Source organism: Schistocerca nitens, chromosome 9 (genome assembly GCF_023898315.1).
Source record: "Schistocerca nitens isolate TAMUIC-IGC-003100 chromosome 9, iqSchNite1.1, whole genome shotgun sequence".
NCBI lineage: Eukaryota > Metazoa > Arthropoda > Insecta > Orthoptera > Acrididae > Schistocerca > Schistocerca nitens.
Window position 1 is genome coordinate 403,199,318 of NC_064622.1, and position 16,633 is coordinate 403,215,950.

The following is a 16,633-nucleotide window of genomic DNA, read 5'->3' on the forward strand; positions in this document are numbered from 1 at the left end:
TCAGGTTCGCGTCCACCTTGACCTCTGCTCGCTCCCGAAGGAGGTTACCCCTGGTTGCGTCTACCACTCCCGTTTTGTCGAACTTCGTTCGAAGTTCATTAATATGACCTTCATTTATACAGATGGCTCTAAGACCAATGACGGGGTCGGGTGTTCTTTTATTGTCGGGGCACAAAGTTTCCAATATCGGCTCCATGGCCATTGTTCGGTCTTCACAGCTGAGCTCTTTGCCCTCTACCAGGCTGTCCTTTACATCTGCCGCCACCGACATTCTGCATATGTCATCTGCTCCGATTCCCTGAGCGCTATCCAGAGCCTCGGTGATCCGTACCCGGTTCACCCTTTCGTGCACCGGATCCAACGCTCTCTTCAGCAGCTGGTGGACGTCGGTTCTCTGGTTAGCTTTATGTGGGTTCCTGGCCATGTCGGTATCCCTGGGAACGAAGCTGCAGATGCCGCGGCCAAGGCTGCGGTCCTCCAGCCTCGGACAGCTTCTTGTTGTGTCCCTTCGTCAGATTGTAGCAGAGTAATTTGTCGGCGCATTGTATCGCTGTGGCATGCCGATTGGGCTGCACTTCCAGACAACAAGCTTCGGGCCTTGAAAGCTCTTCCCGTGGCTTGGACGTCCTCCTCACGCCCTTACCGGCGGGAGGAGGTAGTTTTGGCCCGGTTGCGAATTGGCCACTGCCGGTTCAGCCATCGCCATCTGCTGACGGCTGCGCCGGCGCCGTTCTGCCCATGTGGGCACTTGCTGATGGTCCGCCACATTTTAACGTCGTGTCCGGATTTTAACACCCTGCGTCTTGATCTTGGCCTGCCATGTACTGTAGAAGCCATTTTAGCGGATGACCCACGAGCAGCTGCTCGCGTTCTTCATTTTATCAATTTGACAACCCTCTCAAAGGACATTTGATTATGCTGTTTTCTTTTTTAATCCTATGCCTGTCAGTATGTCTTTCATCGTGTTTTCCGTTTCGTTGCTGTTTTAAACTTGTGACTCGCGGTGCATTCCTAAAGTAGTCTGGGCGCTAATGACCGTTGACGTTGTGCGCCCTAAAACCACAAAAGGACGGAGACAGTGTTAGCAAGCTTGTGAATCCCTACAACTAATGTTCGTCACATCAGTGCCCTGCTGCTGCCAGTTGAATCCAATTTTGCCAGATAGAGAGAGGTTTCCCACGGCATCAAATACATAGCCACTTTTAAGACTGGCAGGAATTTTAAATCAATACTCAAAATTTTGAAATTTTTATATTAATTTAGAGTATAAGATGCACCTAAATTTTGGAGGCAAGTTTTTGAAGCAAAAACTGCATCTTATAGTCCTTAAAATAGGGTACAATTGTAAATTGAAAGTAATAAATGCTGCACATCCCTAAAACCCCAATGTTGTTGTGGTCTTCAGTCCAGGGACTGGTTTGATGCAGCTCTCCATGCTACCCTATCCTGTGCAAGCTTCTTCATCTCGAAGTACCTACTGCAACTTACATCCTTCCGAATCTGCTTAATGTATTCATCTCTTGGTCTCCTTCTACTATTTTTACCCTCAGCACTGCTCTCCAATACTAAGTTGGTGATTCCTTGATGCCTCAGAACATGTCCTACCAACCAATCCCTTCTGTGAGTCAAGTTGTGCCATAAATTCCTCTTCTCCCCAATTCTATTCAGAACCTCCTCATTAGTTACATGATCTATCTGTCTGATCCCCAGCATTCTTCTGTAGCACCACATTTCGAAAGCTTTTATCCTCCTCTTGTCTAAACTATTTATTGTCCTTGCTTCACTTCTAAACATTGCTACACTCCATACAAATACTTTCAGAAAAGACTTCCTGACACTTTAAATCTGTACCCTGTGTCTTTCTCTTCTTCAGAAACACTTTCCTTGCAATTGCAAGCCTACATTTTATATCCTCTCTACTTCGACCATCATCAGTTATTTTGCTCCCCAAATAGCAAAACTCATCTATTACTTGAAGTGTCTCATTTCCTAATCTAATGCCCTTAGCATCACTTGATTTAATTAGACTACATTCTATTATCCTCGTTTTGGTTTTGTTGATGTTCATCTTATATCCTCCTTTCAAGACACGTTCCATTCTGTTCAACAGCTCTTCCAGGTCCTTTCCTGTTTCGGACAGAATTACAATGTCATTGGCAAACCTCAAAGTTTTAATTTATTCTGTGTATTTTAATTCCTTCTCCAAGTTTTTCTTTTGTTTCTTTTATTGCTTGCTTAATATACATATTGAAGAACTTCGGGGATAGGCTACAACCATGTCTCACTCCCATGCCAACCACTGCTTCCCTTTCGTACCCATTGACTCTTATAACTGCCGTCTGGTTTCTGTAAAAATTGTAAATAGCCTTTTGCTCCCTGCCACCTTCAGAATTTGAAAGAGAGTAATATTCATCTGGTATTCCAGTCTCTGCCTTTCTCTTCAGCTATTATCCTTCACAGCTCCCTGAAGTACTATATCTCATGTCATTAACACATCTTTTAACCCATTCCCTTCATCTAGTCGGCATTTTCCATGTTCCCTTTCTGTGCCAGTTCCTCAAAAAACATTCTTATTTCTTATTATTCACATAATTTTTAGCATTCTTTCATCATACTAAATCTCAAAAGCTTTGAGTCTCTTCTTTTCTGGTCTTCACATATTTCATGATTCACTTCCATGCAATGCTGTGTTCCATATGTACTTCCTCAGAAACTAAGCCAGGCAAAGGTGGCATAGGCATGATAATGCATGTGTGAGAATACTTTAGATTTTTAAAAAATAATGGTATAATTGAATTGGTATTAAATACCATCCCAAAATACCAAGCTAGAATAAAAACTCTGTTTAACACTCCAACTATCTTCTAACATCCAATGAAGCCATTAACTGCATAACAATAAATCCTGCAGCCCAAAGCTCAGATACAGCCGAAAATTCGCAACGCTTGACACCCAGTAAGCCCCAATTTTCAATTCATTAAATGGTCCTGGATTCAGTATCACTAAAAAAATGAAATTCTCAGAATATCCTAGACATATACAATCAACTACTCCATAAAGAACAGTTATCAACTGACAGCATCAGAGACAGCGCCAAACCCAGGTCAAGAAGGTTTACATACCTCTGCCTAATTAACATGTACGCTAACATACCTATAACGGACACAATTTGAATAATAAAAAATAATGTATTAAGCCATAAGAAGTTAAGTAATATAGAAATGTACATGTGAATGGATTTGCTCGAGATTATATTATCCCACAGTTTGTTACTGTTAATAACAAAATCTGCATCAGAATGATTGTTCAGCAATGGGCAGTAGCTGGCCTCTATGCTGATGGAATAACAGGCTCTAGCTGCAGGAGACTGTGGACATGTGTGTGTGAGCTGCACTTGTGTGTGTGTGTGTGTGTGTGTGTGTGTGTGTGTGTGTGTGTGTGTGTGTGTGTTTTTTACTATTGACAAAGGCCTTGTTGGCCGAAAGCTAACTTTCCCACAGTCTTTTTCTTGTGCCTTTCTACGACTCAGCATCTCAGCTATATGGTGAGTAGCAAGTATAGTTTTATTAAATAATTTATTATCAATGCTATGTTGTTGGTAACATCTTGATGTTGTACAGTGGGACAACCATTGATGTAGAGAGCTTAGAGAAGAAATAATAATACACATCCCAAAATACAGTTTACAGTTAAACACCAAGTACAGAATGGAATTAATTTTCTTGCCTTAAACATTATGTCACAACAACAAACATAATTTCCAAATTTGTAGGGAACCCACCACTTCGGATGTCTTTGTAATGGCATCAAAATCAACACAAACTAGTGTCCTTTAGGTCAACAGTCACTGTTAAAACAAAATTCAAGATATTGAACCTACTGCAAAATCTAAAGAAGTATACACTTAAAAAACAATTGCCTACAACAGTGCTTATGACCCATCCATAGTCAAAAAATTAGACACAAAAGTTAAAACATATCAAACAGCTTAAACACACCAATCTCAGTCACGGAAGAAACTACAGTGAAATCTAAATTGGAAAGGAAGTTCATCATGAAGTACAACACTTGGCACTGGAAGAACTTGTAGTATGTACACCGACATAGAATCAAAATGCAACAAAACTCCTTTAAAGAGAGTGCTGGTATTTCTAAAACACTGAATATTCCAGAATTTACAACATAAGAAACATTGAGGACAGTCTACAAATAGTAAATCATAAATAATTGCTGGTGGTTGCATTTGAACTGGTGACCCACAGCACACTAGCCAGCAGTGCTGAGCTCTATGCCGTATGGCATGTAGCACTGCATACACCAATATATCTGTGTAGCTTTTCTTGGTGATGGCTCATATCAACTCGCAAAACTGTTTCAACCACATAGTCTGTATAAATTTTCACATTAACAGTAAAGTACAACAATTCTGAAAATAAAATGTAATTGGATAGACAAAACATCTGCTCACCAAGTGGCAACAGGAGAAAAAAACTGGGTGTGTGTAATTGTGCAAGCTTTGGGAGCCAGTGGCTCCTCCTCCTCCTCATGGGTTGCAAGGCAAGGAAGAGGAATGAAGGAAAAGGAGTGATGAGGCTTAAGAAATGGGAAGAGTTCTGGAAAATTGCCCAGAATCCCAGGTCAGGGGAGCCTTATTGGACGGGATGAGAAGGAAAGACTGATTGTTGAGGAATGCTCTGGATTTTAAAAAATGAGAGCTTAAAAGGTGGAAGATAGGATAATAAGACAGAGATTACCAACAAATCATTGCGCAAGAGTTACTAAGAGCGGAAAGCTAAGTGCATTGTATGTTGTATAGGTTGAGGGCAGTGGAAAACAGGTCATAAAACAAAAGACAGAAATTTAGAAGGTTGTGAAAAAACGGAATAGTAACTGAGAACAAATAAATTGACATAAATTAAAGCTAGGGGGGTGGTTAGAACCAAGGGCATGTTGTCAACACAAGTTCCAACGTGCAGGGTCCTGAGAAACTGATGTCTGAGGGAAAAATTCAGATGGCACACATGGTGAAATGGGCACAGATTTCACGACTGTAATGTTGTAGAGCATGCTGTGCAACAGGGTATTGTGTGTTGCCAATATAAACACTCTATGTCCATTCATTCTAACTGAGAACTTGTTGGTGGTCATACCAATGTACCACAAGGTTGAACAGTGTTTACGTAACAGCTGGTACATGACATTTGTCATTCCACAGGTGACTCCCTCTTACATAGTCTATGTTTTGCCAGTTATAAGGTGATGGTAGGAGGGTGCTTAGAGCACGTCTTACAGTGTGGGCAGTTCCAGGGGTATGGCAATGGGTGCATAAGGAGCACAGGGTCTGACCAGGATATTGTAGGAGGGGAGGGGGTGCTGAAAGCTGTTCTAGGTGTGGTGGACAAAATCAAGCCCTGCAATAAGTTCCATTCTGTCCAGCATTCCTTAATGTCGTACTCTATGGGAACTAATACATTATAGATGAGTTCATATAAATATTTTATTCGCGGGGTTGCTGCTAATGAAAACGCGGCGGGACCTATGGGAGCGGTCCACGAACAAACAAGACGGACAAATGGGAATGGAAGGACAAGCACGACGACAGACAACCGAGCAAGACACCAAGATCAACAACAAAGTATTAAGCGACAGGGCCACAAGAGACAACCTCGCGAAACTGAAATGACGCACACTTGTAAAAGGGAAGTAAGCACACACAACGTAAACACAATGTCTGTAAGCAAGATGTCAACGCGAACACCAGACTACCTCGCTGAGTGAGATGCAGCTGCCTAAATACACGACAGGGTATGTCGCTTTTGGCTGCTGGGACCACGTGCTCCACAGTGGCGCCCTCACATTAGACTCGGGGCCAGGAGAGCCCACAGTCATGGCTTACTGCATGACTGCTGCAGCAACTTCTAGTGATCATTGAGTTCCATGCCATCTAGCATGGATTCGAAACCCATGGCACTTGGTACCATACCAACCAAAGCATCCATGTGCAGCTTTCCAAATTGCAAGTGTTGACCGGAACATTAACTTAGGACCTTGATTTGTTTACACCCTGTTAAGCACTTGGAAGTTGTTGCTGTGCGAAGTTTGTATAGTGCTGTGTACTCAGCATAAGTAGAAATTATATTTTTCAAAGTATTTTGTGCACCAGGATTAAACCAATGGATTCTACTAACTGTAACTTCTAATTGAATGAAAATATTTGATAGATCATTACTTTCAGTGCTTACTTGTTTTGTTTTTTCCTGTCTTGCCCTTGCTGCAGGACAAACCCCACAGTGCTACAAACTATCAGTAAAATAGTATACCATCTGATTATGAATTGCTAGGCAACTTTAATCCAGGTATAATAAAAACTGAACTATCACAAAAGGCGATTGGTTACAGTTGTTTCTGAAAATCTGTGTTTTAAATTGTAATTTTTGTAATTTCATCTAGGGTTTCAGAGCATAGTGGTGGTGGTGTTGGTGGTGGTAATGATGATGTTGTGTCCAACGAATTATCTCTATTTTTTCTGCTATCTTTAGAAGATGAAGGAGATTCTGAAGAAGATGAGAAGCCCTCGGCTACATTTAAGAAAGCTGGGTCAGAAGGAAGCACTTTTGATTCTAGCAAGTTCTTGAAGGTTAGTTTTATTTGATTACTATATTTATACATAGTATTATATCTCTAATGAACACATTTACTTATAAGAATATTTTTTTATTTTACAGAAATCTGGCGATGAAGATGAAGGAAGTGATAGTTCCACTGACTGGGGTTCAAGTACCGAATCTGAATCGGAAAGTAGCGATGATGATGATAAGTATAATGTGAATCTCCGAGAACGCTTCTTGAAAAAGTATGTATGAAAGAAAAATGGGAATAGGAGATATCTGATATTCTAATAAGTGTTTGTATTTGGGTCATTGCCTACTGCACTTTATTTATTCCTATTTCTTATTAGAACTACAGACAAGGAGGAAGAGGAAAAAAAGGAACGCAAAGACAAAAAGGAACGAAAGGAGAAAGAGAGAACACGGAGGAAGGAAGAAGAAGAAGATGCCGAAGGAGAATGGGAAACTGTTAGAGGGGGTGTTGCAATTCCTTCAGTAAGTTGTATTTGCTTTAAAATAGCATGCACGTTTCATTAATGAAAGTAATAAAAATATCAGAATGAACTAAGCACTGTCTGTAAGTAAGTTTTGGATATTGTCATATCTGTTTGCGGTATACAGAGTATACTTCCCAGGAATCGTCAGGTGCAGCAGATATTCGTAATTTTGATTTGGTGTGTGGAGCTGGATTCGCATCTCCCGTGTGACACCCACTGTCGATATAAAGTGTCATTTTGTTTCCCAACAAACAAACAAAATTATTATTATTTTTAAAAGTATACATGCCCGTTCAATAGAATGGTCCCAAATTAGTCTAGTGTGTTATTTGTATTATCTATGTAAGTTGACAGGGACAGTAAAACACAAAGGGTAACAAGTATTCTTGCAACAACTCACATGCTGCCCTGGCCCATGCTGTCTGCTAGCACCATGCAACAGCACTCAGTCATTGCTAGAGAACTGATTCTTCTTCATGTTTTACTTTCACTGTTGATATATATTGATAAAACGAATACTCTAGGCTAATTTGGGACCATTCCATAGAATGGGCACATAAAATTCTGCTTTAAAAATTACTTCGTTTGTAACAAGACACAAAATAATGCTTTTCTTCGATACTGGGCATCACATGATGGCCAGTGTTCGTTTGTGCTGACTCCAGGTACATATTGTATACATCTGCCGAAACGAGAAAGTGCACCTGACAAGTCTTAGAAGGGATATCCATTGTAATGAACTAAGGAGTTTTACCTATGAATCTAAGATATATCATTATATTCTTCATAGGCAAATTAATGTTTAATATTACTTTCTTTGATACTTCCTGCAGGTTGGAACTCTGTTGCACACTAGTATTATAACCTGGAGCATTGCCTTTTGTGGGCAGCACTATTACTGAGTGAGTTATCAAGGTGCTACTCACACCCTGTCTCCACAGCTTCAATGCTGCCAGTATCTTTCTCCTACCTTCCAAACTTCAGTGACGTGCTTGTGTGTATTTTGGCAGAATAATGTTTTTGAAGGAAAATGTTTACCAATTGTGATATGTTATGTTGATTTATTCCCACCTCATAGTTGAAAGCATCTGATGGGGACAAATTGAGTAATGTTGCATATTGCTCCCAAGGTCAACTACTGTAGTAATTGTGGAGACATTGTCTTTTCAATTATTTGACAAGAAAATAAATAGCATAAGCATCTTCAGCTAGTTCAGTAAAACAGTTTTCACTTTAGGGATGTTTAGCTGAAAGTACTTGCTCTGGCAGGGAACATAAAATATTTAAATTTTGCCATCTTATTAATATTATACAGAAGTTTTTCAGAAAGAGAAATTTACTTCCTTTTCTGAAACTGGTAAAACATGTTATAAATGTTACTACCCTGTTCTGAATATTGATTAACAATATTGTTGATACATCATTACCCCTTTTGGGTAACTGCCCTTCTGTATGCAAGTTACAGTTCATTTTAGTATTTAGAATTTGGGGATTGCTCTTCTTAACATTTGTTTTGGACAGCACAGTTAAATTGAAGACAGGTTGAGCAATCTCTAGAACTAAGTGTTTTGTGGAAGCACAAATTTTCAAATTCCAGAATGAAGTTTTTTCACACCACAGTTCTTTGGCAGGATCATAAGTTTCCTCGCCTGTCAGTCACACTGGCATTACTAAATGCAGTCTCGACTGTTTTATCAAGGGAAAGCTTCATTGCTCTAGTGAAGCAAACACAGACTACAATAAATTGGAATCGGACTGAAATTAGCAGTGACCATCAAGTATTGCCACACTAGGAAAAATGAAGTGTTGGGTTCACAGTAAATGTGCTTGATATCTGGTCATATCATTGTCTCCTGTTCACAGCTATGCCAGTAAATGTGATATGCCATAGAAGTAGATCATATCTGCTACAGGATCAGGCATATGGTTGGCCCAAGCATTTGTTACTCACTAGGTAAATGTTAAAAGATTACAAAAAGCCACAAATGAAACGTGTATAGTATTGATTTTTTACTGGCATTTGGATGACACTTTTTCATTCTAGTTGCCCAGGGAAGTGGCACAGGCCAATGGACTCCTATGTGAGAGGAGTGAAATTTGAATCTCTGTCATGCCATCTGATTCAGGTTTTGTGTGTTTGCTAACTGGTTATGGAAAATGCCATGATAGTCCCTTCGAAAAGGACATACCTATTTTCTTCCCCACCTTTGTCCATTTGAAACTTGGGCTGTTGAACCCTGCTTTTCCCTACAAACTACAGTTCATATTTTTGCGCCTTCATAAACATATATGAGAGGGTATTGATGGGCATGAGCTTCTGGTTTTCTACAACAGACATAAATGTTAAAACTTTCTGGAAGATTAAAACTGTGTGTTGGACTGAGACAGAAACCCTTGACCTTGACCTTTACCTTTTGTGAACAATTGTTCTATAAACTGAGCTATCTGGGCAAGATTCATGACCAGCTCTCACAGCTTTAAATCTGCTGGTACCTCTCTCCTACTTTCCAATGGAAGTTGTCCTGCATACCTGGCAGAAGTAAAGATGTGAGAGCTACTCATGAGTCGTGCCTGGGTTGCTCAGTCAGTGAGCAATTGACTGTGAAAGTTTCCAGGTTCACATCCCAATTTTAATCTACCAGGAAACTTGAAACCAATGCACACGGCTATGCAGAGTGAAAAGTCATTCTGAAGATGTATATGTTCTCTGCTATGGAGTTTGTTTCAAATAGTCTTTCGCTGTTTGTTTCTGAATGATGTTTATAGATTATCATCTAAATTCACTTTGCCTTAGTCATTGTAATATAAAATGTACTTGACACACATTTTCTTTTGTTACAGGAGAAGCCAAAAATGTTTGCAAAAGATGCTGAAATTGATACAAATTTAGTCCTTAAGAAGTTGAATGAGATAATAGCAGCAAGAGGCAAAAAACGCACAGATCGACGAGAACAAATAGAACTTCTGCATGAACTGCATAGCATAGCTCAAGTACACAACTTGGGACATGCTGTATATGTCAAAATAGAACTTGCTATTGTATCTGCAATCTTTGATTATAATCCGAAAGTTTCAGATGCAATGAAGCCGGAATATTGGGCAAAGTAAGCAAGCAAATATAGATTTCTGCCAAACATTTGCTTTATTTGTCAGTGATAACATTCGGGTTGGTTACCAACACCTTGGAGGAGGGATAACGAGAGTAACTTAACATAGTTGTAGAACTAAAATACATTATCTGGTAGGAAAATTGAATTTCTCATACAGATTGTGTTCAGTTAATCATCAGCAGACCACTGTACCTTCGGTTTTCAGATCCAGAATCTTGTTTCAGAACTGCATATTACCAAGTACAGTAAGATTGTGCTTCATCTCTAATGGTCTTGTTGTGAACGAGACGTCTATCTGTAGCCTTCCATGTTGTATCAAACAGCAGAAAGTCCAGGATAGAATAACAACAGTCTTATGAAAAGATAGACTGCTATACACTATATAGAGGAGACATCGTGTCACAGACAGGCACAACAAAAAGCTTTTGGCTGAAAGGCCTTCTTCCTCAGGAGAAAACATACATTCACACAAGCACAACTCACACATATGTCCACTGTCTCTGGCCGCTGTGGGTGGACTACGGGCTACATCTGTGCCTGATGACAGAAGAAATCTAGTGGGGCTAAGGAGGCAGCAATGGGGCAGGGAGGGGGCGGGAGAGGGATAGCAAGGTAGGTGCGGCAGAAGATGTAGCACTAGCTGTGGGAGCTACAGGGACATGGTACTGTGAGGGTAGGGCAGCTAGATGCACATGGCTGCTAACTATTATGGAGTGTCCATAATTAATGATTTGCCAAAAAATACTCAAATAGACATATTACAATTTGATGTTTCAAAATAATGGAAAAGGTACTGTATACATTTGCTAATCATATGCTACTAAAATGTTTTATAGATAGTAATTGTTTCCTTCAAGAGTATGCAATAAACCTGTCTATAAATGATTTTGTCCTCATGGCGTACTAAATGCACATTTACACTGAGTTTGTAACATGTTTTGCCACATTGTTTTGCTGCTAATATTAGACTATCAATGTACGCAATGTATTGTCAGTACCTTGACAACACAAAACCAGTGTTCCCCAGTTGTGTCAGTTTAGGTTTGAGGAACATTTTTCCTGACCTGCTATCATCAAATGCTACTATACAGTGGTAGTGTTTATTTTTGCTCTGTCTGTAGTGTTACATGTTGTCTTTACATGTGTTCATTTACAAAATGGAGTGGACAAGAAGCAGAATGTAGGAAGTTGTCACACAATGTGAGGCAGGGGAGCATCTCTGCAATGTTTGAAGTCAGTTAAGAAGAATTATACAGAAACATGACTCCCTACAAAAAATGCTGCATTGCTTCGCACCGGCAGCAGTGACACAGATAAAATAAGTTCCCTCATTTTTCAGTACATCGACAACAGTGACAACAGGATTCATTATCTGTCTCCGGAAAAATGTAATCAGCTCATTACTTGGGCTACCACCATACGGAAGGGCAGTGACAACAAAAAAAGTGTAAGATGGTTCCTGTGAGACAGAAATGAAGCAGCAGGCAGCAGTAAACAGGGATGGGTGGCAGGATCATCAACTGTAGATTCCCCCTTCACGTTCATTGGAAGCATGATTGACATTGAGGTTGAACTAGTTTCCTTGACTGAAGATGATAATTTTGATTAATTTTAATATGAAAACAAAAATAAATATATGATCAATTAAATATATCTTCTATGTTTAGAATCAGAAATGTCTGAAGTAAAGTGTTTAAAGCTCTAACTCAGGCCTCTAATTTTTTAAATTTTCTGGGGCCCATTGGGGTGGACAGAAGGGGGGGGGGGGGACGGATTTGGTTGGACACCCCTCCATATTTGCCATTTAATTACTGACAACCTCTTCTCAAGGTTGGCAGCTATGGGTGCAGTCAGGATGTTGGTGGAAAGGGAGGGGAGGGGGAAGATGATAAGCAGAGAAGGGGGAGCAAAAAGGCTAGTGAGTTTGTTAGTGGAATAGAAGGCTGTGTTGTGCTGGAACAGCAGCAAGGAAGGGATTAAGAAAGTTGAGGAAAGGGACTAATGTTGGTTGAGGCCAGGAGTCTTACAGGTACTGCAGGGCAAGTTCCCACCTGCGCAGTTATGAGAAGCTGGGGTTGATAGGTAGGATCCAGATGATGCAGACTGAGAAATAGTCGTTGATGTGAAGCACAATGTGTTGGGCAACATGTTCAGCTACTGGAGGGTCCAACTGTCCCTTGGCCTAAGTTTGTTGGTGGCCATTCATGTGGACAGACAGCATGTTAATTGATGAGGAAACTGGATAATTTTGTGTTTTATCCAGGAAATTGGATAATTTTGTATTTCATTCATCTCAGTTGCATTGGTATAAAATTTTTGCTGCAGTGCTTACTGGTTTCAGGCTGCCAACCCATTCTCAGACTGCACACATTGTTATTAACTAGAACTATTTGTACAGTATGGCACCGGAATGCACCAGTAGCTTCTGTACAGAAAAATATACTGTGTGCAAGTACCCTCGTGGATATTAGCCTATGCGTCTGTTGCACCAGACTGAGAACCAAACTCTAGTGCAACAGACACAGAGGCTAATGTCAGTGAGGGTACTTGTTCGCCACACAGGTACAACTGGATCATGTGGAAAAACCTGGGGATTTTTTCATCCGGGAGATAACTGGGAAAAACCTGGGATTTTTTTAGAATTCCAGGAATTTTTCATTGTTTTAGTTCTCATTTAAATTTTTCTAATTTTGACTGATAAGAACTGATACTCTAACAAGGAGTTTTACTTTAGCCCGCTATTGCAGAGTAGTACTGCAGTATTAAAACATTAGCGAGAGAGAAACACCAAACTGAAACTTAAATCGAAAAGAAAATGCGCCATTCACAGCTAAACACAGTGTACACACAAGCATCTGCCGACAGCAAAATGTGTCAGAGGTCTTTTGAAGAAAACTATGCAATACTTCATAACAATGAACTGCTTTTGATGAGTGTGATGTCACAATGTTTACATCAGTTGCCAGCAGGCTTAATGTGTATGCACGGAACTGAAGTCACGTATGAGATTAACATATGTTACTAGTTTCAGTTTTCTGACTTAATTTCCATGTTATTGGCAATCAAATGTTAATTGTCTTGCAGAACAATGTAGTTATTTTTGTCAGTTTTCTAAAGAAGCTTGGCTTTTATTAATCTTTTCCATAGTGGCAGCCAGTTTATTTGAAACAAAATGTTTCTTTCGTAACCATTGGCTAGTTTCAACTGTTCACTGAATTTCAAGTGCATGTTTTCGTCTTCTGGCACATTTGGCGTAATGCCATAATAAAGAACCAAACATGTGACAATACAGCACTGGTACCTCAAGAAAATTGGCATCCTGAAAACCACACTGAAAAGCTTAATACTAGGCAGAGGCCTACTTCAGTTTGAATCTGGACAAATGAATGTGCACTTTAAGCCGAATTATGCATTTTAATACGGTTTCCAAAATCCTAATGCTGTTGAAGTATTCTGATGCTCTGTTTCTTTTTTGACGTAAGGTTTCTTAATGCTATCCCATATGAGCATACATCAGTGTTCAGTTGAAGATGATGAAGCAGGCAAATTTGGTCTGTAATATTGAATAACATATTTTGTTTCAAAGATATTGACAGCTTTAGCAGAATTTTGACAAATCTACCTTCTGTGAAACACAGTGTTTTTCTGTTGTTTGTGTCATAAATTTACAAAACACCATTATGCGGTAAACTAGAGACTGGCAGGACATTGTGTTTTATCATTGTAACTTCTCAAGAGGCTTTATGTTTACACCTGGAATAGCATATAAACTGCCAGTTATCAGTTTCTTGGCTTCACAGGTAATCTTGTTAATTTTTTATACCATTTTAAAAAGTCATGGAAAAACTTGTTTTCCATAGTTCTGGTGTATACAAACAATTTTTTTCATTTTTGCCAACAATTAATATTCCTTTGTAGTAGCTTCTTGCAGTGCTGTGTGGCTGTGAACCTGATTGGAAATGCTACATAACAGTATTGTAGAATACAAAAATGCTACAGTCACAACATAGCAAAATATTAGGGTACTTTGAGTTGTAGAGTCTAGTTTTGAAATGAATATTTTGCCAAGGGCAGCTTTCTTATTTTGCATTTCTTATCTGGATAGGATATGATGAAACAGTTGCCCTCAATACAATAATGCTTTATATCCCTTCCAAACAACATACTGCAGTGTTGCACGTGGTCAAGTAATGGCCCACTATTCTTGAAATTCCTCTCTCCAGAACACTTTTTTTCATATCCTAAAGTGCCAGGAAGTTCTGGCTGGTTTATAAAACATGTTATCATTCGAGTTCTTGATATGTTGTACAGCTGCGAGGGAAAGTATGCTGTCACTTAACATGGAAATTAATATGGAAAAAGTGTTTCTTCACTTTGGAAAAGTGTATTTTTAACTGGGAAATACGGGAGTTTTTTTCCTTGCCTGTATTTAAACTCTGCCACAGTATCCTATTTTACAGAAGACATTTGTGCCTTTTAGCACCATATTGTATGAAAAGTTACCATTAATAACAAGGTATGTGGTTTGAGAATGAGCATGTTAGCCTGAAATCAGTAACCATTGCAGCAAAAATTTTATGTCAGTGCAATTGAGATGGACGAAATAAAAAATTGTTCATTTTCCTTGGTACTGAACAGTTGCAAACCTACCACCCTGTGGTAGCATGCCTCAAATGAGCAAGCTTGTTAGTTGTCTGCCCATGTAGAAGACAGCATTGTGATTCTACCTTAGTTTGTGGATCGCATGACTGCTTTCACAGTTGGCCTTGTCTTTGATGGGGTAGGAAATGCCTGTGACTGGACTGGAGTGGGTGGTGTGGTGGGGATGATTGGAGGATGTATGGGACAGCATCATGGTATGTTGCAGGGATGTGAGCTATGAAGCAAGGGGTTGGAAGCAGGGATGGAGTAAGGATAGACAATGATATTGCATGGGTTCGGTTGGCCAGTGGAAAACCATGGTGTGCAGAATATTCCCTCATTTCAGGGCATGATGAGAAATATTTGAAGCCTTGGTGGAGAATGTGATTCAGTTTCTCCAGTCTTTAGTGGTACTAAGTTACAAGGAGAATGCTTCTTTGTAGCCAGACACTGATTTTGGGGAGGACAAGAAATGGGAGAACTATTTCTGTACAAATCTGGAAGGGTAATTCTCGTCTGTGAAGGCCACAGTGAGATCCTTGGAAATTCCAGAAATCCAACTGGATTCCAGTCCTTGCTCAAATCCTTGGATCCAGCTCAGGACTTCTTCCCTTCCCCACTCTCCTGCCATCTACATGCTTCCTGAAGTCCAGAAACCCCACTAACCAAGACAACCTGTTGTGGCCGGTTACTGTGCCTCCACTTTTTTATGCTAGCATGGACCAACATTGTCAATTTATTATCTGTAGCAGTCCATCGTGTATAAAATATATTAACCATTTCCTCCCCCTCTCCACCCCTTGCTGCCTCCTTAATTCCACCACCCATGCTAGATTGCTTCTCCCATCATGCAGACCGCAGTCTGGCTTGGCAGCCAAAGACGGATGTCGTGTAAGGGAGTTATGCTTGTGTGAATGTGTATGTGAGTTTTCTACTTTCGATGAAAGCCTTTTGGCTGAAAACTGAAATGTTTAGCATTCTATTTCTTACTGTATATTGTTTCTCCTTTTTAAATTGTCTTAATGGTATGAAATGATTAACATAATTCTTCTGTTTTATGCAGACTTCTGGATAGCATAGAGCTTTCAATAGCCACTTTGCTATCATCACAGGACATCATTATTGGAGAAGGCGTGCTCGAGGAAAATGAGCAATACGATAAGCCTCCTTACCGAGTAAGAGGGTGTATACTTACAGTAGTTGAGCGACTTGACGAAGAATTCATTAAATTATTGAAGGAGTGTGATCCTCATAGTAATGAATATGTTGAAAGGTATGTATTATCACCATGAAAATTATACAATATGGTAAAGGTCAATTTTGCTTGTATTTTGCACAAATGTCATATCCAAAAGATGATATTTTTCACTGTCTTCCTATTTTTCATGTATATTATCTTGCCTTGACTGCTCACATGGGTAAGAGTCATAATATAAGTGGACATTATTGTTTTGAATAGCTTGAAGAGTATATTCCAGACATGTTTAGATGGTGTAAGGTGCAAGTTTGAGGAGGATATTTTGAGACCATCAGCAAGATCATCAGTGTGATTCACACACATCAAAGAATCCATAAGGTTATTGACGGACTTCAGAGAGAAATTGCTTGATACCAGTTCTTAGAAAGTATGAGGTTGTAAGGAGAGAACGTTAAATGAGAAATTGTGGTAACTAGTGAATGGAGGAAACTTTTTCATATTGGTAGACTTGGTGTGGGCAGTAGTCTGGGGGGTGACCATCTTATGTTGGATATCAACACTATCACAGTACTGCTGGAC

The 16,633-nt window shown here is 39.7% G+C and overlaps 1 protein-coding gene across 1 annotated transcript in view; it reads left to right on the forward strand.

Moving 5' to 3' along the window:
* LOC126203138 (eukaryotic translation initiation factor 3 subunit C) overlaps positions 1-16,633 on the forward strand; it is a 73,244-nt gene that overhangs the window by 17,928 nt on the left and 38,683 nt on the right. The window contains exons 6-10 of the mRNA XM_049937385.1: positions 6,540-6,637; positions 6,726-6,853; positions 6,959-7,103; positions 9,947-10,209; positions 15,920-16,129. Coding sequence (XP_049793342.1) covers positions 6,540-6,637; positions 6,726-6,853; positions 6,959-7,103; positions 9,947-10,209; positions 15,920-16,129 — 844 coding nt within the window. The remainder of the gene's footprint in view (positions 1-6,539; positions 6,638-6,725; positions 6,854-6,958; positions 7,104-9,946; positions 10,210-15,919; positions 16,130-16,633) is intronic.